This window comes from Balaenoptera ricei, chromosome X (assembly GCF_028023285.1).
Source record: "Balaenoptera ricei isolate mBalRic1 chromosome X, mBalRic1.hap2, whole genome shotgun sequence".
Taxonomy (NCBI): domain Eukaryota; kingdom Metazoa; phylum Chordata; class Mammalia; order Artiodactyla; family Balaenopteridae; genus Balaenoptera; species Balaenoptera ricei.
Window position 1 is genome coordinate 106,277,340 of NC_082660.1, and position 25,722 is coordinate 106,303,061.

Here is a 25,722-nt window from a genome sequence, read left to right on the forward strand (position 1 = left end):
GGCTGTCACTTTTGGCCAGAGTTCAGTGTTTAGAGACGTGTTTTCTTCCACTGACCGTAGAGAATAAAGAAACACTGGGGAATTCCCTGGCGGTCCAGTGGTTAAGACTCCGTGCTTCCAATGCAGGGGGGCACGGGTTCGATCCCTGGTTGGGGAGCTAAGATCCCACATTCCAAGTGGCGTGGCCAAAAAAATAAAAAATGTACATGCCTAATAAGCATCCCCCAAAGAAGAGGCAGACAAAAAATTTAAAAAAACACAAAAAACAAAAGAAAAGAAACACTGACTGAAGGGGGTGGCTCCGACTTTGAACTACTGAGGATGGCCATATGTCCCAACATTTGCACTCTTAGGCCTCAGGAGGGAAAGGATTTGGGGGCTGGGGTGGTTTAGTCCAGCTTCTCTTCACATTCCACTGTCTGAGTAAGCTAGAAAGGAGAGCAGATAAATGGGCGGAAATTAGAATTGATCTCCATGGCAATGACTTGCCTCCGCTGGCTCCACAGATAGATAAGTGTTCAAGAGGGAGCTGTCTAGTCCCACACATTTGTAGATAAATAGACTCTGGGGGGAAAATCGTGCTTTCAGGTACAAATATTATATTTTAGGCCCTTTTAAGGAGAATTTTGTCAGTGATGTAGGCAAGGTCAGAACAGCTATAATTATCCAAGACTCTGCAGGCACAATACCTGCTTTGGCTTGAAATACTCAGGCAGTTGAGAAAAATTCTTGTTTCTTGGCTTGAGTTTTCCATACTGGCAGTATATTCTGCTCGGATTCATCCAGTCATTTCCCATCTACCCTGTCTCTGGTCTTATCGAAAGTATAGTAAGTTGTCCCACAGTCTATACTTTTCCTCCCATTTGTGCACAGAATGTGAGTCTGTTCAGACCATTGGAATGAACAGATGAACTCAGATCGCCTGAGCCGGGTGAGCTGAGGAGGAGGATTCTGTGAGAGGAATTCTTTGACTCCCAATATCTTTTTTTAAACTTTATTTTGAAATACCAATAATTCTTAAAAATATATCTCTGTGGCAGCCAGGGTTCATCTCCCAGCTCTGTTAGAAGCTGAGCTCAGGGATTTTCAGTTTCCTAAGCACATGCCTTTCCCTCTGTTCATCATTTCAATGTAGGTGGTCCCCAGAGGTCCGGCCTTGTCCTCCTCACCCTAGTTACCGCTGATTCCCAAATCCAGATCTCCAACCCACACCTCTCCTATTTTTCCAACCACTTACTTGCATCACCTCAAACTCAACACATCCCTAGCTGAACTGATCATCTCTTTTCACCCTCCCCCTATACCTGCTTTTCATTTTTATTTCACATCTAAGTTTATAACATCACAGTCTACTGAATCTTCCAAGTTAGAGGCCATTGTGTTATTCTTGCCTTCCATATCCATTCATGTCATATTTGTCTCCTGCACAGCTCATGAAAGAAACAAAATTCCTACCATCCTGGAACATAATATTTTGTGGGGAAGACAAACAATAAACAACCAAATAAATATTAAAAATAATGTTAGAAAACGAAATTAAAGAAAGGGAGTAGAGACTTTCAGAGAGTATATAGTTTTACATAGGGAATTAAGGAAGGTCTTTCTGTGGAAATGCCAGTTGATTGGACACTTGAATGAAATGAAGGAATGAAATGAAGGAAGCCTTGCATTTATCTTGGGGGAAGAGGGTTCCTGACGGAACACCAAGTGCAAAGGTCCTGAGGTGGGAGTATACTTGGTGTGCTGGAGAAATAACCAAGGAGGCCAGTGGGGCTGAACAGAGGTGGGGGGGAGGATAGGAGATGAAGTCAGAGGAGCGGGGTGGAGGGTGAGGTCGGGATTTCTCTCTATCTGTGTTCAAACCTTACTATAAGAGCTCTACAAAGGCTTGTTGAATAAAAAAATAAGAGTTCAAATGAAGAATGGATAGAGAACTGTTGGGTTTTGCAATTTTTATGCATAGATCTGTATTCATATGATATCTATTTTGGGGGGGAAATGATTCATATTATGTATTTTGTAGAGGTTGGACTTTTCAGGAATTGAACCTGATATAAAGCCATTTGAGGAAAAGTGCAATAAACGTTTCCTGGTAAATTGCCATGATTTAACGTTCAATATCTTGGGTCAAGTTGGAGACAATGCAAAAGGACCACCCACAAACGTATGTATGAATTTTCCTTCTACCTCCATTAAACCAGTGCATTAAGGAAGCTTCTTCTTCCTTTTTTTTTTTTAAGATTTTTAATTTTTTTCTGAGAACTAATTTACTGCATGCAAATTCCATTGCTACATGTTATGATAAATTTGACATGGAAGAATTTCATACATGTCTTTCTTTTGCCAGAATAGGAATGTGTTTTCATCTTGAGAGGATTCATGAAAGTCTTACCTATTCAAAATAGCAGGTAGAGTAGGTAGGCTCTTTACATTCAAGAGGGACATGTCTCCAGAACCTGGAAAGTCCTCAAATTTGTAAATTCTACTAGAGAATATGACTTCTGTGAAATTGACTCATAGCCATGAGTAAGGAACACCAAAGCCATGGAGGAACGCAGATGCTGTGCAGAAAATTCTAATTATTAGCTGTCATGCATCATTTGAGCTGCTTAGGAATACTTGAAACTATGAATGTAAAATCGCCAAAGAGACTGCATTTTATGTTCATCTTTTTGGGGGTTCTAGTTTGTCTTTGAAAAATATCCACAGTGATGATTTATTCTCTTACAAAGTAGCTGAGATGCACTAGCAGACTTTCGGTGTGTAAAGGGTTAATCTTTATGCCATCTGGCATGAAATTTCTCTTTGTGACCAGCTTTCAAATGCCATCTGTAGAGAGGAATCATGTCTTCCAAAATTGCTGATGGGGCAAAGCTTTTGTCAAGCAATTTGATGTTGACTGTTATTAGCTCTTATTAAATGTATAATCCAGTAAGCTGTAACATAGCAAAAGGGAAGATTTATTTCTACTCTGTAATAGCGGCATTATTTTTGGGTAATTTCAATAAGGCTATGGAGAATTAAAATTTACTCATAGAACAGTTGAAGTTCTTTAAATGTGGCTTCTGATTTCTACTCATCATTTTAAAAAATTTATAACTTGTGAAATTATACCTGACAGAAGTTAAAATTTGATAGTCTGTTATTTAGAATGCTCTTTCTTATATGCAAATGAGCCACAATGCAATTTTAGCTAAATGTTGAACTCAGAAAGGAACTGTAATCACAGAAACTTGAGGAATTAAAAAAAAATTATTTTGTGATTTGTGTCCCTCCCCCCACCCCACCTAAAATTAAAGTCATAGTTTAAAAACGTAATGGTTTTCATTCCCAGGTTGAACCCTTTTTTATCAATCTTGCCTTATTTGATGTGAAGAACAATTGTAAGATTTCAGCTGACTTCCACGTAGACCTGAATCCCGCATCTGTCCGTGAAATGCTGTGGAGCCCTTCAACCCAACTGGCTAGTGACGGAAACCCAAGAGGCTCTTCACCGGAGTCTTTCATTCATGGAATTGCTGAATCTCAGTTACGCTACATAAGGCAGGTAAGGAATGATCTTTTAGCCTTGGTAGCGCATTCAGAATAAGAAACAGAGACACCCTTGGGTTCCTTCATGGTTTCAGGCCAGTGTTCTCATGGGCATTCCATCTCTTGTAGGGTCTGTGTATAGATGTTTTTCTGGTGACTGAAGTTGGAGGGGAAAAAAAGGAAACCAGCAAATATGCTAATAATACACTGGTGAAGTGGGACCCTGATGTGAATCTCAAAGGAAGTATTTTGTGAGATGGAATGCAGATAACACAGACACACCCCTGTACCCCTGCGCATACTTTTGAGCAAGGCAATAAGTACCTGTAAGACTCGTTTCTTTGAAGAAAATGTTGACCCTACAATAACCTTCCCTCCCTAACTCCCATTCCCATTCTGAGTAGGTAGTTTTAATGGAGCATAAACTCTCTTTATTCAAGGAGTTCTTGTGTCACAGCTGTAATGCTACGCTCCCCTGTCCTATCTGAGGCAAAGAATGCCCTTCGGAAGGAACCTAACAGTCCCCTGGCATTTTGACCTCTGACCAGACTGGACGCCACAAGAGGTTAGGCAGAGCAGAATTGATGGTCTGCCTTCTAGACTTTTGCAACTGAAAGGAAACTAGAGTGTGGCAGAGAATTAAAGTGGGAAGAAGCAGAACAAAGCAGCTCACATTGTAAGGAGATTTATTTTACCCTAAATAAAAATGTTGTTCCTTTTTCTTCGGATTATAAAAATAAATACATTATCATGTAGAAAATTCAAACAGTACAAAAATAAAGAAGAAAGTAAAAATCACCACCCACAGACGATAACTATTAACATTTTGGCAAACATCTTTCTAGATGTCTCTGTTGTGTCTATATAAACACATACACATTATGTATACTCTTATACAGACTGTATCACAGTCATGCTGTTTTATACCTACTGTATTTATTCAGCATCATGTTTATCACCCTGTATCACTATCTGGATCAGTCACATTCTTATTAAAGGCTAATCTGTTATTCCACTGATTTAGCTCATTAGGATATTTCTAATTTGGGGATTTCACAAAGAACACTGCATTATTGCATCCTTGTGCTTACATGTTAGCTCACTTGTTGAATTATCTCCTTAGAATAAATTTCAAGCATTGGGGTTTTCAGGGTCAAAGATTATGCTCATTGATACAGATTGCCCAATGGTAGGGGACTTGACATGTGCTGTCACTCCCCTCTGTGGGCTGTGGATCTGTGGTCGTTTTTCCCCATGTTGCTCCTCATTCCCTTACATCCTCTTAGTTTGTTACTCAGACTGTGGTTGTCAAATACTTGAACATTCCACTATGACGGCCTATGCTTCTAAAAGAGAGATTGAGCAAGACAGTATTACAAGTATTTGAGAACCTGCTATTGAATTATATGTCTAAAATTTTCCACACAATGTCAAATAAGTCCTTCTAAGCCAATGATGTATTTGCTGCATTAGTTCAATGTGCTCAGCTGTCTGTTCAATACAAGAAGTTTAAATTGTGGTTTCAGGTGTCATCCCACTTATAACCTAGGTCAGGAAGAAAATAAGCATTTTTTGCATATCTCTTGTGTGCCAGAATTTTCCATTGGTGTCTCATGTAAACACCATTGTCTTGTGAAATAGGATAATTATTGCTGTTTTGCAGATGAGGAAACTGCTGATCAGGAAGGCTAAGTAAGCTGCCCATCATGACCTGGCTGGTAGTGGTGAAGCTGGGATTTGAGCCTAGGTCTGTTTGAAAGACCTCAGTCAACAACATTAGGCAGTATGTAATTAAGTGCTGACGTGTATAACACAAGGGGAGTGGAGGAGTTTGGAATGTGAGGAGGGGTCAAGAGTCAGGAGTTGACTTAGAAGACTGCATAGAAGATGTGGGACGTGAGAGAGGCTTCAAAGGAATAGATGAGAGCTGGAGAGGTGAGAACGATCGGCAGCGGCCTCAAATGGCTTTATCATTTTGCACCCTTGTTCCAGATCAACTAAAGATACCAGGAAGCGGTCATTTGCTCCAATATTTGAACATTTTCTTTTGAAGAAGGCTTTTTCTTCATCCTCCTCCCGTTTAGGACTAGGATGCAGTACTGTGTAGGGAGAGACTGGGTGTTAGCAGATCTGAACGCTAATCTCAGCTCAGCAATTTTTTTTCAGCAATTTTTTTTTCAGTATTTCTCTAGGTACTTTATCTGTATAAAGTCATTTAATTCTTACCACACCCCCAGTAAAGTAGGTAGGTCCTATTCCTATCCCCATTTTATAGATGAGGAAACTGAGGCACAGAGCAGTCAGGTGGCTTGCTCAAGGTCACAGAGCTACTAAGATGAGGAGCAGGACCTGAGCCTGGGTCTAGCAGGCTCCAAAGCCCAGCTTTCCCCCCTCTACTGTACTGCTTCCCTGTCACCCTAGAGACAGGGGAAGAGCCTGGTTTCCCAGCATTCCTGGAAAGGGCTCTCTGGCAACCCCGTCACCTCCACCAAGGCTGTTCAAGGGGCGGCATGATCTATAGGAAGAGGCCACTCCAGGGCTCGGTGGACAGTGGGGGCTTGTGGGCCATTCTAGGCCCTCCCCATCTGCTCCTTGGAGCAACAGCGTGACCACAGGAAAGGGAGGAAGCTGGGTCCGTTGACACCAAACAGCCACTGTGACCAGTTACTTCACTCTCAGCTGCCTGGCAGTTCCTTCCCAGATGCCCTGACAGAGCTCAGTCCCCCGTGTCCCCCAAACTGACCTGTGGCTTGTGGGCTCCCCGCTGGGGGGCAGCAGGTGTTGGGCGCTAGTGAAAAGGGGGCACTGCCGTCACGTGCCCTGCCGTGCCCTGGGGGCTAAGTGCTGGGGACTGGGCTGGGGGGGACCTGGCCCGTTCTTTAGAGGGAGGGGGCAGTGGAGTGGGTGAGAGTCACCCTCCGGCGGGGGCAGGCCCACCCATGCCTCCTTGGTGGGGCAGGAGGGAAGGGCCAGAGGCCTTGTCCTGAAGAGCCAGACTCCCAGCGCGCACAGGATTCCTGGGTTTTCTCTGGTTGCCCTTCTGTGTTCCGGGGACGGGGAGAGCTTGAAGCTGCTGGGGCAAAAGGCAAAGCAGCCCCAGAGAGTCTCCCCCTGGGCCGGAATCCTGGTCAGTTGGTCAGTGAGCATCTCTGTGCCTCAGCATCTGTAAAGTGGAGGTAACCATAGCACCTGCATCCGGGGTGACCGTGAGGCTCAGACAACGTGTGCTGTCCCTAGAGAGCACTTGGCTCTGTACCAGGCCTGCCGAGTTGGCTCAGTAAGAAGCGGCTGCTATTCAGAACAGTAGTAACAGTGATAACAGATAAACGAGTGAAAGCAGCTTCCTCTTATCAGTTGTCAGATCCTTTAAATGATAATATTCGTTGCTCGCATCAGTGTGGGGAAACGGCTGGAGTACTGGGCACGGGGAACAATAGGCGCTCAGTGAATGTTAGCCATGGCAGTAATCGGTGTTACTGTTCTCGCCAAGCTGTATCGCGTGAGATGTTGGAAGCCTAGGTCAAGAGGCTGAGAGGCTGTGTATTGTCTGGAAGCCCTGGCTGCAATCTTCACCCACTTACTGCATGAACGTCTCTAAGCCTCAGTTTCTTAATCTGTAAAATGTGTATATCGTAGCGCCTGCGTTCAAGGGTTTTTATGAAGACTGAGGGAGATGGTGCACGAAAACTATCTAGCACAGTTATGTGACAATCAGAAAGCAAGAGATCGCACTCAAGGTGCACTGCTCAGCATACCTTCTGCGGGAGCCGCTCGAGCAGTCTGCCAGCTGCATGTCACAGCCCGGGCAACACGCTCCTGGCAGAACCAAAAATCAAGTTCTGTGATCTTGAGACGCTTTGGGTTACTCTGGCAATAACCAGGTACCCAATGTGCGTTACTGCATTTAATCCACTCAAGAAGATTACAGAAGCGCTCTTAACTCTCATCATCCCCCGTTTCATAGATGGGAAATCTGAGATGTAGAGAGGATACGACTTGCCTAAACCCATAAATGGTGGGGTCAGCGTTTGATCCCAGGAAATTTGACTCCCCGAACAGTTTTTAACCACTTTCTTCCATGCTTGCTGCTTGGGAATTCAAAGCTAAATCAGCCATAATCCGGGACCCTTAGAAGCTGCTGGATTTGGGGGAATAACTTAGCGTCCTACACTCGGTTTTCTCTTCTTTCCTGTCTACCTCAGAGGGTTCTTTCTGGAACAGATGAGCTACCGTGTCTGAAATGCTTTGAAAACTGGAACACACTATCTTAACACAGTTGGTAATACACCAAGCAGAAAAATAAAACTTGGTAGAGTCCCAGTGATGGATTTTTACACTTGAATTCATTTGTGTGGTACTCCTTTAAGCAACGGACATAACCAACTAACAGGCTATTTGGAAGACATTATATTTGGAAGGAGCTGAACTAGAACAGGAGATGATATGGTTGTTCCACATGCCTTCAAAGAAAACTCATGGAACTTGGGTTGCATCTACATTGGTACCTGAGATAAAGTGTTTGGGAACTAAAGGAGTTTTGGATCCTCTGTCCTCTACCTTTACGTTGAGAGCACCAGAGCTCTTTAACTGCAACAAAGGAATGTTTTCTATAGGATGATTCAGTTTTTATGTTATACAGAGCAGTAAAGTATTTTCTTCCTTCTTAGCTACCATCAGTAGTAGTTAAGTGTGAGGGAATTGCCCTGGAGTTACAGGCAGTTACATTTAAAAATGCATATCCGGTTCCACTTCAGAAAGGCACGCTATTTTTGCACATGCCGCTTAAGCCAAACAATACACGCTGTACAGATAAGGCCTAAGGATGCTCCTCGCAAACACCGCCGAACACAAGAGACTAAGCAGCCAGGGTGACACCTGTGCTTTGGGGACTAATACACGTGAAATTGGTGACAAAATAGAAAATCCATTTTGAAAGGAACATTGGGAGCCTGGGAAACTGTATTAAAGGAAATGCTGTCTATTGCCAGGGCCCTGGACATGATACTATGTTGAATATCAACATTCTGTGCTAAACACACCACTAGGAATCACTAACCAAACAACTGTATATATGAGGTTACATTCAAGAAAAGTCTAACGGAAGGAATTTTTTCCAGGGAATTTTCTCAGTGACGAATCCACATCCTGAAATCTTCCTGGTTGCGAGAATTGAAAAGGTGCTCCAGGGAAACATCACGCACTGTGCAGAACCCTACATCAAAAATTCCGACCCGGCAAAGGTATTTATAAAGATCGTTTGTGAGCATTTCAGCCTGATGTAGAATTTGCCTTTTATTGATATTTTAAATGGTATCATCAATGATTCCTCCCAAAAGAAAACAAAAAACAAAAAAACCCCACAACGTTCTCTCAGCATGCAGTATTTTCTGAAAATGTTGTATACTATGTGAGTATGCATGCTAAGGCTTGAACGTGACTTTTTCCCCTTTTCCTTTATGTCCTTTTTACATGACGATCTGATTTTTGCTTGTTTATCAAAGTAAGAGCTAAAGGCTTTTAGGCAACACCTGTTCATTGATACCGTATCCTTGGCAATAGCTACCCTTTCTTTACTCCCAGCCCTGCAATACAGGCTTAGAATGTCAGAGCTCGGAGGATAAAAATGACCCAGTCCTGCAGTTTCCAAATGCCAGTCTGTACTCAAATTTACTCCTATCTGTGATGAAATGAGAAAAGAAAGACAAGATAGTGAGCCATTCATGAAACTTCAGTGTATTTTATTCGAAGGGCTGTCCTTTATTCCGAGATTTTTGCCCTTCCTACTTTTTAAACATTATACCTGTCTGTCTTTCCTGAAATGTTGACATATGAAATGGCAGGGATTATTTTTTACCATCCAGGGGCTTTAAATGGCAGCCTTCAAAGTCGGCAACCCATATAATCATCCAAATTTCTGGATCATGAATTCCAAACTTTTGGAAATTATTGATCTAGTTCTCTCGTCTCATTTTATAAATGAGAAAAGTGAGGCCCAGAGAGGGAAAGCATTCGTGGCACAGTTCATTAGCGGCACTCCAGCTGCTGAGTATTTATAAGAGTCGATCTGTTATATGTAGCATTTAGCTGTGTGTGCAAATAGTGTTTATTAAGTGGGAGATGCTGAGGAGACCTATGACTAAGTTGTGGGAAAAGAAACTCTGAACAATATAGATAAAAGCCTCTAGCATTCTGTATCCCTAGGGGTGAGCATACAGCCAGCATTTTCACAGCCTGTTTAGACTCTATAGGCAGTTAATCTCCTTTGCCATCTTCCAGTGCCTGTGCAAACAGCAGTTCCTGCCCACGCTAAACTAATTGCATTGATTCTTGGTCATTTGGCTTTTATCTTGGGAGTAAAAAGGTCAATGGTACCCAGAACAAACTTCTCCCAAGAATGATGAGTGTCTGCCTGCTCAGGTTGTGAAAGGAAATACACATTAAAACTGCTTAAATTTTCCCAGTAGTGGTCTTTGGTGCAAAACATGCCCTACATCTATTTTGTCTGTCTTCTGATATCTCGATGAGGGCTTTGTTGATGAGAAAACGCAGAACCTTTAGGAAATACTTTCGTCTTGAAAAGTGGGTGGCTGATGTGTGTTGTGTTTTACTTGTAGCTACTTCTATATATAGTTTTCCTAGATTTTGATGTTTTATATCAGTAAGTTGGGGCAATTATTTTTCTGGGTGAGTCCCTGGTAGTTTGAACAAATATGATCCTATCTTCTTATTTCTGCCCTTAGACAGCCCAGAAGGTACACAGGACAGCTAAGCAAGTGTGTAGCCGCCTTGGACAATACAGAATGCCCTTTGCCTGGGCTGCCAGGTTTGTACAAATATAATCCTGACCCATCTATTCACACTCATATGTGAAGTTGAGGGCTGTCGTCTTTCCCAGTAGCATTTGGAAGTCTGTTTCTGACAAGCCAGTTACATCTTGGGACACTTGGGATGTGTCTCAGTCCATTCGGACTGCTATAATGAATTATTATAGACTGGGTGGCTTAAACAACGACATTTATTTCGTACCCAGAGGTTAGAAGTCCGAGATCAGGGTGCCAGCATGGTTGGGTTCTGGTGAGGACTCTCTTCCAGGTTTTAGATAACCAACTTCTTGTATCCTCACGTGGTGGAACGAGGGCGGGCTAGCTCTCTGGCCTCTTAGAAGGGCACTAATCCCATTTATGAGGTCTCCATCCTCATGACCAAATCACCTCCCAAAGGCCCTACCTCCAAATATCACGTTGGGGGTTAGATTTCAACAAATGAACTTTGGCGGCATGGGGCCGGGGTGGGGGGAACGATACAAACATTCAGTCTGTAACAGGATATGAGAATTCTTTCTCTTAGAATTTGCTGTGCCTCAAAGACCTTTCATTTCTTCAAATGTCTTGCTTCAGGGAAGTTTTCTTTGGCTTGGGTTACTGATCTGACTGACACCACTTAATTTTATTGCATTTTAAAGCAGAGCTTATTTGCTAAAGTGATGGAATTTTTTTCCAGAAAACCAGAAATTGTAGTGAATTATGTACAGTGTGCCCACTATTTCAGAGTTGGCTGGGTTTATGCTTTGAAAAGCCATCATAGAGTAATTCTGAAAAACATACTAAAAATGAGAAGGCAAAGAATGCTGTTGTTAAGTGCAAGTGTGTAATTACTTAATAGATTTTCTTGCTTTCTGATGACAAATTTGGCAACCCTTTCAGGGGTAGTCTATTAGGAAGTGTATTATCTATACCACATATCTGATGGTGGGTTACATGTTTTTTCTCCAGATCTTGCAAGTCTACCTACAGTGATGACTTAAAACGTGCTTCTTGCTTATTCCCCCTTTGAAGTACAAGTTCACTGGCTTGTTTGTGGTATAGCCTGTACAGCTCACTGGAACTTCTGGGGAAAGGGCACCATGTTCTGAATAATTCAATCAGTTACGTTCAGTGGGTGCTGAGGAGTAGCATAAGGATAGGAGATTCTAAGTTAATTAACTCTTCTGTCACTATTTACAATCATTTCATTTGGGAGAAGGTCTCAAAATGCATTGTATGTTGGTAGATGAAAAGACACCTTGTCCTTGTTTTGCAGACTGGTAAGAATGATAGCCAAGGATAGGTCAAGGGCAAAGAGTAGTGGAGGGTGGTATATTTAGGCATTATAGAAGGTGAAATATAGCCTGTAAATATAAGCATACTTAGTGATGCTCCAGCTGCTGCTGCTGTTATTATTTATAGGAATTAAGTGCTCAGTGTATAAGGCAGAGGTCTAAGTGTTTAATGTATACTTCCTTAAGAGGTGGGTATTGGGACTTCCCTGGTGCTCCAGTGGGTAAGACTCTGCGCTCCCAATGCAGGGGGCCCGGGTTCGATCCCTGGTCAGGGAACTAGATCCCGCATGCCGCAACTAAAAAAAAAAAAGATCCTGAATGCGGCAACGAAGATCCTGCACACCGCAACTAAGACCCGGCGCAGCCAAACAAACAAACAAACAAATAAATAAATACCTACATACATACATACCCCCCCCAAAAAAAAGAGGTGGGTAGTATTCTCCCCCATCTTAGAGACGAGGAAATTGAGTCACTGAAGTAAAAAAAAAAAAAAAAATCCTTGCCCAAGTTCACATGGCATGTGTATGAATAGGACCTAGCGCTCATGGCTTCTGAGTTCAGAGCCCACTCTGGACACCTGTGGCACACTGCCCCCCGCCCCCCTTCAGGCCATAGCAGTAGCTGCTTGATGCTGATTTGCCAGTAGAAAAATAAATTTTAAAATCTTCAAAGTTAGAAGCTTTGCTCCTCAGTTCTGATGTGGAATTATGCTGTTTTTTTCTTCCTGAATTATTTTGGTTGTCAGCAGTAGCAGGACCTCACTCTAAAGGCTTGGCTGGGGTATTTAAAAAATGTGTGATAAACCCCTGTTTACCGAAAATAAAGGAGGTATGCTTAGAAGTAGGAACAATAGTTAATGCCTATAACCACATTTTCAGAGGTTCTGCCAGGGGGAATTGTGCTTCTGGCCATAGCTGCTTCCAGTGTGTTGGGTGCTTGTACATTACTTCCCGATTTAGCAGTAAAATAGCTGCTTGAAAAATGGAAGAAGGGGAGGGGGAGGGAATAATTCCAATTCATATTGGAAACTTTACATATATATTGTAGACTCTATAAATTGATCTTAAATATCTGATTCAATTTTTATCAACTTTATTGAGAGAGAATTTACCTTTGATTAAAATTCACATTTTATATGTCCAACTTGGTGAATTTTCACAGATATTTACAGTCATAAAACTACCACCCCAACCAAGATATAGAACATGTCTATCACTCCAGAGAATTTCCTTATATTCCTGTCCAGTCAGCCATCCCACCCACACCCAGGCAACCACTGACCTTAGATGACTTTTACCTATTCTAGACTATCATATAAATGGAATCATGCAGTATGTATTCTTGCATTTGGTTTCTTTTTTTTTTTTTTTGATGTGGACCATTTTTAAAGTCTTTATTGAATTTGTTACAGTATTGCTTCTGTTTCATGTTTTGGTTTTTTGGCCACGAGACATGTGGGATCTTACCTCCCCGACCAGGGATGGAACCCGCACCCCCTGTATTGGAAGGAGAAGTGTTAACCACTGGACCGCCAGGGAAGTCCCTTGCATTTGGTTTCTTATGCTCAATCTGTTTTTGAGTTTCATCCATAATGTTGTATCAGTTGTTCATTTTGAGTAGTATTCCATTGTAAGAATATACCACGATTTGTTTATTCACCTGTTGATGAATATCTGGGTGGTTGCCAGTTTGGGGCTATAACAAATAAATCTGCTGTGAACGTTCAAGTACCATGTGGAAATATGCCTAGGAGTGGAATTGCAGGATCAGAGGGTAGGTGTATGCTTAACTTCAGGAGAAACTGCCAAATTATGTTCCAAAATAGTTTCACCATTTTATACTCCCACCACCGCTATTTTATCTTAATTTATCAATACTTTCGAGTTAAAAAACCCCTTCTGTTCCTGTTTTAGACCCATTTTCAAAGATATTCAAGGTTCTCTGGACCTGGATGGGAGATTTTCTCCTTTGTATAAACAAGACAGTAGCAAGCTTTCAAATGAAGACATTCTCAAGTTGCTCTCGGAATACAAGAAGTAAGTGTTTTGGAGTTACTGCAGTAAATCAGTATAATAGATGAATTATAATTTCTTCAAATTCTGAATGTGAGTCATATATGGGAAAAATCAAATGCTTCAGAGCATTTGGATTTGGAAGCATTTGGAAGTTTGGATAAAGTGTAACCAATGCACTTCTTAATCATATTTTTAAGTATAAAATATTCTTATTTTACACCTAGGCCAGAGAAGACCAAGTTGCAGATTATTCCTGGGCAGCTAAACATCACAGTAGAATGTGTTCCTGTGGACTTATCAAGTAAGAACTTACATATTGCAAATAAGCCTACAGAGTTATGCTTGAATCTCAGGTTTTTATCTTCTCAGTGTTTTTCTTGAGGTTTACATGGTATATTAGTTTCCTAGGGCTGCTGTAAGAAAGTATTACAAACTGGGTGGCTTAAAATGACAAATTTATTCTCTTGTGGTTCTAGAGGCTAGAAGTCAAAATCAGGGTGTCAGCAGGGCCATGCTCCCTCTGAATGCTCTAAGGAAGAACCATTCCTCGCCTCTTCCTAGCTTCTAGTGGCTGCTGACTATCCTTGGCATCCTTTGGCTTGTAGCTGCATCGCTCCAATCTCTGCCTCTGTCCTCACATGGCCTTCTATTAAGAGCACCAGTCATTGGATTTAGGGCCCACCTTAATCCATTATGATCTCATCCTAACTAAGTACATCTGCCAAGACCCTATTTCCAAATAAGGTCACATTCTGAGCTTCTAGTGGACATGAATTTTGGTGGGACACTGTTCAACCCAGGACACGTGGTAAATAGTTACAGATTAGGAAGTGAATTAAGTTGATTTTATCAGGTGCTGTTTCATGTATTATATATGATGTTGTGAGTGTGCTCCAGTGAGTTTCTGCTCCTTTTGCCTTGGATAAGTTTCATCAACGAAGGGATCCAAAAGGAGGAGAATCTCTTTTCTTGTCTAAAGAATCTATGATCTCAGGAGACACAAAAGACAATTTGCAGGAAATAAAATGACTTGTAAATAATTTTAAAATGTCCAATCTCAGTAATTATGCCACTAACACAAAGGTAAACATTTAAGCATTGTGATGTTTTTGTTCATCTATCAGATTTACAAAAATGAAGTGGAACTGTCTAATGCTGGCTAGGTTTTGGCCAGGCACCGTCCCCCATCATGAGTAGGAATACAATTTGGCAGTAGATATCCATGAATGTCCGTAACTAAGGCATTCCATTTCTGAGATTCTATCTAGCCATTTATTCACCGAATAAGCATTTATTGAGTAAACTTTATTGAATACTTACCAGATGCTTTGAAAGTATGGAGATTACAGTCTAGAAGGAATGACAGACATTAAACAAGAAAACAAATAAATGAATAATTTCAGTCTGTGGTTGGGCAGGCTGCTTTAAAAAGGGTGGCCAATGAAGGCTCACCATGTGACCCAGCCAGCATGTGGTGATTGGGACTGTACATTCTGCTCTGAGGGTGTCACATATGTAAAGATCTTGAGGGTGGGAGCTAGCTTGGTTTGTATGAACAGAAACGGAGCCAATGTGGCTCTAGTGTAGTGTGTGACGGGCACAAGAGAGAGTAGGAGATGAAGTAGGAGAAGTAGGAAAAATCACGTCATGTAGAGAATTGTAAAGACCCTGGTAACTCCTTAAAAGACTGAATTTCATTCCAAGTACCATGAGAAGTCACGAAAAGATTGAAGTAGGAGAGTGGCAATTGACATTTTAAAACATCTAAGAGTACAATGGATTATTTTTTTCCTAAAGAAATAATTTGAAGTGTAAACAGGAGTTTATGCATAAAGGTGTTCTTCGCAGTGTTGTTTATATGGGGCGGGGGGATTTGGAAACAACCAGAGCCCAGCACTGTCAGTGTGGTTAAGGCAATTATGGTATCCAGATACCATGAAACTTTATGCAGCTATGAAAAATAATGTTTACAAAAAATTCATGAAATAAGACATCAGATAAAACGCCAAATAAAACCAGGATAAAGTTCTGTATACAGTGGGATTTTTGTGTTGTTATATAAAACATGCATAAGAAGAAGACTAGAAGAAAATATGCCAAAATATTAGCAGTAGTTATCTCTGGGTAGTGAAATGATCACTTGTTTCTTTGTACCTTTACTCTATACCGCCAGATATTCTGTTGTAAGTATCGCTATAATAGAAAACCAAACCGAACGAAAAATATTGTGTCCTCAGGTCTGGCTCTCCGGGGTCTTCCTTCTCCATCAGTATTGCTCTGCAGCAAGGACCAGCAGTCTTAGAGCCCCTTAAGTGTATGAATAACCTTTACTACAAGGGGCTACCTCAATAACATGTGCTTCTACACCTCTCTGAGGCTTTGTGTTTTCCACTTTCGGGAGGATTGAATTTATCATTGGTAACACATCATAAGATTTGTAGTTTCAAAAGGCTGCCATTATTTCTTAAGTGAAAATTTGCACCTGCACCAAGTTAACTTTTTAAGAATGACTAGCCATGAGCTAATTGGCATAAATTTACTGTTACTTCCCTGATACCAATAGAAATTTGCAGTGAAAGCTAAATTGCAGTCACAGGAGGCAAAATGTAATGGATTTCTTTGCAGAGTTTAAATTTGTCAAAATTATGATGTGTTATATTTGGCAAATCACTCTACGTTGAGAATGAAATAGCAATCCACGTCTGGTTTGAAGGGTTTCACTAAAATCAGCATCAGGCTACTTACTCCTACTTGTTCTTCTGGGTTCTTAAAGTGGTTGTATAACTTTTTGTCAATCACTAAGAATTCTATTTGTTAAACTGCTCTTTGAGAACACAAATCATGTATATTTTTATAAATGCAGGAATGTGTTAATGATTGTTATATCTTTGCCTGTTCTTTTTTCTGCTATAGACTGTATTACGTCTTCATATGTGCCCCTGAAGCCTTTTGAAAAGAATTGTCAAAATATTACTGTGGAAGTTGAAGAGTTTGTTCCAGAAATGACAAAATATTGTTATCCATTTACTATTTACAAAAACCATCTATATGTATATCCCTTGCAGTTAAAATACGATAGCCAGAAAACATTTGCCAAGGTACACAGTGTAAACTATATATTTTGGGGTGTAAAATGTTATTTATAATTTTGTTTTGTCACTCATTTTGAATGATGAATCATTTTAGGCAAGGAACATCGCAGTCTGTGTGGAATTCCGGGATTCGGATGAAAGTGATGCTAGCGCTCTAAAGGTTTGTTTGTGATATTGATAAGCATGCATTTTTAGTAGAGATAGAGATTTTGGTACTCGATAGTTCCATATGCTAAGTTTAATGTGTTTAAACGTCAAAGAAAATGTACTAATGTGACAAATATTATATCGTCTTCTCTACTCCTACACATTAACTACAAGAATGCGTTAAATACTAAGAAATAACAAAATGAATTAGGAGCATATATAGCTTTAAAAATGGGTAAGCTTCATATGCCAGATTTTTGCCTTTGCTCCACTTTGATTTTGGATTGTTCCAATGCCCAGTCACAAGGTCGTTTTCTCCTATGACCTGACAGCTTATAAACGGTACCATCAGGGGAGTTTAAACTCCTTTCTCCTTGAAACCTGAACGGGCTTCGAGCTGACAGAAGCACAGCATAACTGCTTTGATCTGAGATATGACTTCTAGTCTCTGGCTGCCAAATGGTGCCTCCAAACTTGAATTAGTGATCTACGAAAAGCATCTCAGCATTATCTAATACCGTAATCCTTAAATACCTGTCACTGCACAGTGCCCTTACATTTTCACTCTTCATAGCCGCTTTTTACTTTTGGCTCTTTAGCCCATTAATCAGAGGCCTGAGAGAGAAGTCAGACCTTCTAGCCATCACAAAGTGTTTATCTGGCTTCCCAACTTCTCTAGCTTGAGCCTAAGTCAGACAGATGGATGGCAAATCTTCCACTTAAACCACCTCGGGAAAGAGGCTGGAATAGCCCCGATTAAGTCATTGAATGTTTAATAGCTCTGACCTTTGAAAAGAGAGTTTTTTCACAGAGAAAGCTAAGTTAAATTAAGAATTAGCTGGCTCAAATTAGGTGTATGTTCTCTGATTCTTCCTTCAGTGGAGATGAGAATAACTTTTTCTTCACCCCCATGCGGTATCCTTTTGTATACTTAAAGATTCTTAGGTTACCTCTCCGCAGTGCCTGCAAATTGCCTTCATGACCATATTTAGGGAGAGCTGGCGTTGCACTCATGCGGAGTGTCACTTTCATTTCTTAGCTGGCCCGGAGGCTAGCTCTGAAGTACCCGAGTGAGGCAGTTAGGACCTTGGCACAGTGACTCCATATATTCATCCTTGAACTTATTAGGCCTATGGAAGTGAAAAACTCACACTAGAAATGAAATCGGATCTTTCCATGGAACCATAGAAAGCCTTCCATTAATTTTATTGGTGTAACAGCAAGCCGGTGACTCTTAAACTGTGGCTCATAAAGTGAGAGAACAGTAAGCTAGTCTGTAGCTTAATGGACATTCAATTTCTAATCCCTCGAGGCTAGGAATGGATCTGCTGTTGGTTCTGTTTTGTTAACTCCTCGCCTTACCCACCGCACAGCGAGCATTCAGCAAATGTTGCTGACCGACTTAGGGGGAGCTTCTCATATTAAGAAGTGCAAATAGCACGAGAGAAGTAAGCTTTCCAGGCCTGGTTGGAGAGTGTTTCCCTTCCGAATGATTAGAAGTGTTCAGCCTCTTACTGTCAGCTAGGTTGGAATTATATTTCTCAGATAGCCGGAAATTCAGAAGCATCCATGCAGCCAAGTAAGGCGATGTCTGGGGTGGTGTCTGGAGTGACTGTAAATGATTTGGAATTTACAGGTTCATGGTGAGAGCCCGGTGGGCTTGGCCGTGACCCTGGGCTCACAGATGCCTCTAACTGTATGTGGTTCCCTAGCATCATGTTTAAAGAGTGGCATTGAGAGCGGTGACTCTGTTTCCTTCTTTTGCAGTGTATTTATGGAAAACCTGCGGGGCCTGTTTTTACCACAAACGCTTATGCTGTTGTCTCGCATCACAACCAAAATCCAGAGTTCTATGATGAGGTAAAACGCGTTATTTTGATGTTTACAAAACGCAGTGGTGGCTCTTCTTTTTCTCTTTGAATCATTTCCAATATTGTGTCTGCATTTTCACTCCCTGAATGTTTTGTCCCATGAAAATAGAAAATGTCACATCAGAACGAGGGGCCACTGCCTGCTTGGTGCCCTTTGGTGACAGTGGAAGATTGGCCCACAAGTTGAAGGGGCTCTGGCGTGAGATAATGTAGGAAACAGACACCACACTGGAATGGGGATTCTAGCCCTTACCTTGACAACAACTGGCTCCGTGACCTTGAGCAAGTCACTTCCCCTTTCTGAGTCTCCATTTCCAAAGCTTTAAAATAAGAAATTTAGAAGGGATTTTCTGAAGGCGCTTTTAGCTCTTTCTTCCTGTGGTTCTGCGTGGGAGGGTGCAGCCTCCCTGTAAGTGAAATGCTCCGAGAGACACAGCGGCATGGCTGGGTCCCCAGAATCCTGTTGGCTGCACTAAATGCCGCAGCGCAATGTAGACAGAGGGGGCTGGCGCGGTCTCCCGGCCTCCGAGCGCCCTTCCTCAGTCTGCCTTTCTGACTCTGTCCCTGCCTCTCCTTCCTTCTTCCCACTTCTCTATCTCTATGTCTCTGTGTCCTTTCCAGTGTCTCTCTTAGTGTCTCTGTCACAGCCTCTTCTCGTCTGTGTGTAGCCAGCTTATCCAAATCCGCAGACTGCTTTTGATGGCTGTATGTCTCCATGGAACCCGGATGTGCATCCCAGGCCAGAAGCTCTGCTGTTTCTGCTTCTCAGGCTCCACGTCTCCATCCCTGGCTTGGTCTGAAACCATCCCCCGTGCTGTCCTGATTTCCCCAGGCCCAGCTGCTGTTGTATGGAGGCCTTAAACCCCAGCCCGAGGCTCACTCATTCCTTCTCAGTCCAGTGCCCCTACTTTCTCCGGGGATGGAGAGGAGGGTAGTGGGACTTTGCATTTTGGCCACCCAGGGAGGGAGTATGTCCATATTGATGTGCAGCAGAGCATTAGATACCCAGATGGTCTGGATGCTGTGAATAGGCATATTCTGTGGTGAAATATACCTACAACAGAAATTAGTTATAACACCAAAACGATGCCTTGTGTGAATGATAATTAGGCCAGATGTCCCATCACCAAGCTGTTTAATACATCCCTCTCTATAACCAATGTCAGTCAGTAGAGAAAACTTGTTCATGTAGTAAGTAGTCCACATTATGTTTAGGGAGTCAGAAATGGACTTTTCAAGCATTCACTATATATTAACCAGGAAAGTGAGTGTGAGCGTGTGTGTATGTTTGCATGTGTTCCTGTATGTGTCCAAGTATGTGTGTTAAATCAATTAAATCTGTAATCTGTCTCCCATATACTTCCCAGGAGGCATTACAAACAGGCAGTTGGGTTCTGACTGGAAAAGTACTTGCAATGCTTGTATTAAAGTATTAATTTTTAGTATTAAATTCGTGTGTCAGGATGATACTTTTTATTTATTCAAGAGTAAGGTTGTGTTTTTCTTCTAAAGAAATTTGTATAAACTGTAATTTGTGGATCCCATAATAACACAATGACTTTTTGCATGTTTATTTGTAAAGGCTTAATTTTTTCTTCATGCAGAGGAGGGCAGTGATTTCGAAAAAAGCAGCCTTTCAAATTCAATGCACATTGTAGACGGATTGCATTCACTGACTCACACTGAGTTACAGAGTACCCCTGGGCTGTAAGGATGTGGTTTTGATCCAGTGTTTCAGAAAATCCTGCTGCAAAGTTGAATCCAGGAGAATCCACTGGACTCTCCAGCAAAAGTAATAAATCAGCCCTCACAACCCAAGAGAATATTGTTGTCAAACTGTGAAACTGACCAGAAAAGCATTTGGAGTATATTTAAATCATATCTATTATTTGACCACTTGGCCTGTGATTTAGAAAAGTATGTCACTGGAAAAGTATGATGAAACAGAGCTAAAGGTCTGACAGTCCAGCTTGACAATGAAAACAAAACAAAACGCTATGTGTAATTTTGCTTTCATTTCAGATTAAAATTGAGCTTCCCATTCACCTGCATCAAAAACATCATTTGCTTTTCACTTTTTATCATGTAAGTTGTGAAATTAACACAAAGGGAACAACCAAAAAGCAGGATACAGTTGAAACTCCAGGTACGTGTGCTCTTTAAATGTCTCTCTCTAGACCTATTTGAAATTGAGTCATCTTGGCTATATATAACCTCTTTTCATCGAGGTACAGACCACTTCCCCTCACCAAAAAGTACATTTCTGAGTTAAAAGTTCATTGGTGAAAGATGAATTATATGTTCGTTTTATCATTACTTCTACCCAACGTCATGTCCAAATGCTTGCCAGTGTACTTAGACTACCATAGGCAACGTAAAGTAATATTGCCCCTCTCAGAGAGAAACCCATATTGTGATGCAGTGTTTTTGTTATTTCTTTCACATAGAATAGCCCAGCAACGAGAATTTTCCAGTTCTGCTCACTGAGAAGAGGGACGTGAGCCCAGAGCCATGGGCGTTTTTGAACCTGAGGGAGATTGGGGTTCTAGTGAGAGGAGGACAGGTCTAACAAACTTGAATAAGCTTTGGTAGTAAAGCTCCAGTCATGGTCTCGTTCAGCAAGGCTTTAGATAAGCCAATGGGAAGCATCCTTAGGAGAATATAGAAGGCCCTAAGAACATGGCCCGTGCCACACCCACTTTATCAATATCAGCACGCCCTGGGATTCAGATCCAAGCTAGCCTGGACCAATCTTTATTTAATGTAATTAATTTATGTATTTTTTATTTTTTTAACATCTTTACTGGAGTATAATTGCTTTACAATGGTGTGTTAGTTTCTGCTTTATAACAAAGTGAATCAGTTATACATACACATATGTTCCCATATCTCTTCCCTCTTGCGTCTCCCTGCCTCCCACCCTCCCTATCCCACCCCTCTAGGTGGTCACAAAGCACCGAGCTGATCTCCCTGTGCTATGCGGCTGCTTCCCACTAGCTATCTGTTTTACATTTGGTAGTGTATATATGTCCATGCCACTCTCTCACTTTGTCACAGCTTACAGTTCCCCCTCCCCGTATCTTCAAGTCCATTCTCTAGTAGGTCTGTGTCTTTATTCCCATCTTGCCCCTAGGTTCTTCATGACCTTTTTTTTTTTTCCTTAGATTCCATATATATGTGTTAGCATACGGCATTTGTTTTTCTCTTTCTGACTTACTTCACTCTGTATGACAGACTCTAGGTCCATCCACCTCACTACAAATAACACAATTTCGTTTCTTTTTATGGCTGTGTAATATTCCATTGTATATATATGCCACACCTTCTTTATCCATTCATCTGTTGACGGACACTTAGGTTGCTTACATGTCCTGGCTATTATAAATAGAGCTGCAATGAACATTGTGGTACATGATTCTTTTTGAATTATGGTTTTCTCAGGGTATATGCCCAGTAGTGGGATTGCTGGGTTATATGGTAGTTCTATTTTTAGTTTTTTAAGGAACCTCCATACTGTTCTCCATAGTAGCTATATCAATTTACATTCCCACCAACAGTGCAAGAGGGTTCCCTTTTCTCCACACCCTCTCCAGGATTTATTGTTTGCAGGTTTTTTGATGATGGGCATTCTGACTGGTGTGAGATAATACCTCATTGTAGTTTTGATTTGCATTTCTCTAATGATTAATGATATTGAGCATTCTTTCATGTGTTTGTTGGCAATCTGTATATCTTCTTTGGAGAAATGTCTATTTAAGTCTTCTGCCCATTTTTGGATTGGGTTGTTTGTTTTTTTGATATTGAGCTGCATGAGCTGCTTGTAAATTTTGGAGATTAATCCTTTGTCAGTTGCTTTATTTGCAAATATTTTCTCCCATTCTGAGGGTTGTCTTTTCTTCTTGTTTATGGTTTCCTTTGCTGTGCAAAAGCTTTTAAGTTTCATTAGGTCCCATTTGTTTATTTTTGTTTTTATTTCCATTTCTCTAGGAGGTGGGTCAAAAAGGATCTTGCTGTGATTTAGGTCATAGAGTGTTCTGCCTATGTTTTCCTCTAAGAGTTTGATAGTGTCTGGCCTTACATTTACGTCTTTAATCCATTTTGAGTTTATATTTGTGTATGGTGTTAGGGAGTGTTCTAATTTCGTTCTTTTACATGTAGCTATCCAGTTTTCCCAGCACCACTTATTGAAGAGGCTGTCTTTTCTCCACTGTATATGCTTGCCTCCTTTATCAAAGATAAGGTGACCATATGTGCGTGGGTTTATCTCTGGGCTTTCTATCCTGTTTCATTGATCTATATTTCTGCTTTTGTGCCAGTACCATACTGTCTTGATTACTGTAGCTTTGTAGTATAGTCTGAAGTCCGGGAGCCTGATTCCTCCACTCCGTTTTTCGTTCTCAAGATTGCTTTGGCTATTCGGGGTCTTTTGTGTTTCCATACAAATTGTGAAATTTTTTGTTGTAGTTCTGTGAAAAATGCCAGTGGTAGTTTGATAGGGATTGCATTGAATCTGTAGATTGCTTTGGGTAGTAGAGTCATTTTCACAATGTTGATTCTTCCAATACAAGAACATGGTATATCTCTCCATCTGTTTGTATCATCTTTAATTTCTTTCATCAGTGTCTTATAGTTTTCTGCATACAGGTCTTTTGTCTCCTTAGGTAGGTTTATTCCTAGATATTTTATTCTTTTTGTTGCAGTGGTAAATGGGAGTGTTTTCTTAATTTCATTTTCAGATTTTTCATCGTTAGTGTATAGGAATGCAAGAGATTTCTGTGCATTAATTTTGTATCCTGCTACTTTACCAAATTCATTGATTAGCTCTAGTAGTTTTCTGGTAGCATCTTTAGGATTCTCTATGTATAGTATCATGTCATCTGCAAACAGTGACAGCTTTACTTCTTCTTTTCCAATTTGGATTCCTTTTATTTCTTTTTCTTCTCTGATTGCTGTGGCTGAAACTTCCAAAACTATGTTGAATAATAGTGGTGAGAGTGGGCAACCTTGTCTTGTTCCTGATCTTAGTGGAAATGGTTTCAGTTTTTCACCACTGAGGATGATGTTGGCTGTGGGTTTGTCATATATGGCCTTTATTATGTTGAGGTAAGTTCCCTCTATGCCTACTTTCTGGAGGGTTTTTATCATAAATGGGTGTTGAATTTTGTCGAAAGCTTTCTCTGCATCTATTGAGATGATCATATGGTTTTTCTCCTTCAACTTGTTAATATGGTGTATCACATTGATTGATTTGCGTATATTGAAGAATCCTTGCATTCCTGGGATAAACCCCACTTGATCATGGTGTATGATCCTTTTAATGTGCTGTCGGATTCTGTTTGCTAATACTCTGTTGAGGATTTTTGCATCTGTGTTCATCATTGATATTGGCCTGTAGTTTTCTTTCTTTGTGACATCTTTGTCTGGTTTTGGTATCAGGGTGATGGTGGCCTCGTAGAATGAGTTTGGGAGTGTTCCTCCCTCTGCTATATTTTGGAAGAGTTTGAGAAGGATAGGTGTTAGCTCTTCTCTAAATGTTTGATAGAATTCGCCTGTGAAGCCATCTGGTCCTGGGCTTTTGTTTGCTGGAAGATTTTTAATCACAGTTTGAATTTCAGTGCTTGTGATTGGTCTGTTCATATTTTCTATTTCTTCCTGGTTCAGTCTCGGCAGGTTGTGCATTTCTAAGAATTTGTCCATTTCTTCCATGTTGTCCATTTTATTGGCATATAGTTGCTTGTAGTAATCTCTCATGATCCTTTGTATTTCTGCAGTGTCAGTTGTTACTTCTCCACTTTCATTTCTAATTCTATTGATTTGAGTCTTCTCCCTTTTTTTCTTGATGAGTCTGGCTAGTGGTTTATCAATTTTGTTTATCTTCTCAAAGAACCAGCTTTTATTTTTATTGAGCTTTGCTATCGTTTCCTTCATTTCTGTTTCATTTATTTCTGATCTGATCTTTATGATTTCTTTCCTTCTGCTAACTTTGGGGTTTTTTTGTTCTTCTTTCTCTAATTGTTTTAGGTCTAAGGTTAGGTTGTTTGAGATGTTTCTTGTTTCTTAAGGTAAGATTGTATTGCTATAAAACTTCCCTCTTAGAACTGCTTTTGCTGCATCCCATAGGTTTTGGGTTGTCGTGTTTTCATTGTCATTTGTTTCTAGGTTTTTCTGATTTCCGCTTTGATTTCTTCAGTGATCTCTTAGTTATTAAGTAGTGTATTGTTTAGCCTCCCTGTGTTTGTATTTTTTACGGTTTTTTTCCTGTAATTGATATCTAGTCTCAGAGCGTTGTGGTCGGAAAAGATACTTGATACGATTTCAATTTTCTTAAATTTACCAAGGCTTGATTTGTGACCCAAGATATGATCTATCTTGGAGAATGTTCCATGAGCACTTGAGAGGAATGTGTATTCTGTTGTGTTTGGGTGGAATGTCCTATAAATATCAATTAAGTCCGTCTTATTTAATGTATCATTTAAAGCTTGTGTTTCCTTATTTATTTTCATTTTGGATGATCTGTCCATTGGTGAAAGTGAGGTGTTAAAGTCCCCTACTATGATTGTGTTACTGTCGATTTCCCCTTTTATGGCTGTTAGTATTTGCCTCATGTATCGAGGTGCTCCTATGTTGGGTGCATAAATATTTACAATTATTATATCTTCTTCTTGGAGTGATCCCTTGATCATTATGTAGTGTCCTTCTTTGCCTCTTGTAATAGTCTTTGTTGTAAAGTCTATTTTTTTCTGATATGAGAATTGCTACTCCAGCTTTCTTTTGATTTCCATTTGCATGGAATATCTTTTTCCATCCCCTCACTTTCAGTCTCTATGTGTCCCTAGGTCTGAAGTGGGTCTCTTGTAGACAGCATGTATACGGGTCTTGTTTTTGTATCCATTCAGCCAGCCTGTGTCTTTTGGTGGGAGCATTTAATCCATTTACATTCAAGGTAATTATCGATATGTATGTTC

General features: G+C 40.8%; 1 protein-coding gene across 3 annotated transcripts in view; it reads left to right on the forward strand.

Annotated features, from left to right (window-relative positions):
• DOCK11 (dedicator of cytokinesis 11) overlaps positions 1–25,722 on the forward strand; it is a 196,636-nt gene that overhangs the window by 60,901 nt on the left and 110,013 nt on the right. For all 3 annotated transcript variants that reach the window (XM_059909928.1, XM_059909929.1, XM_059909930.1), the window contains exons 11-20: positions 2,024–2,164; positions 3,335–3,547; positions 8,649–8,771; positions 10,272–10,354; positions 13,546–13,668; positions 13,872–13,948; positions 16,561–16,745; positions 16,834–16,899; positions 18,654–18,746; positions 20,780–20,903. In XM_059909928.1, the coding sequence (XP_059765911.1) occupies positions 2,024–2,164; positions 3,335–3,547; positions 8,649–8,771; positions 10,272–10,354; positions 13,546–13,668; positions 13,872–13,948; positions 16,561–16,745; positions 16,834–16,899; positions 18,654–18,746; positions 20,780–20,903 (1,228 nt within the window). The remainder of the gene's footprint in view (positions 1–2,023; positions 2,165–3,334; positions 3,548–8,648; positions 8,772–10,271; positions 10,355–13,545; positions 13,669–13,871; positions 13,949–16,560; positions 16,746–16,833; positions 16,900–18,653; positions 18,747–20,779; positions 20,904–25,722) is intronic.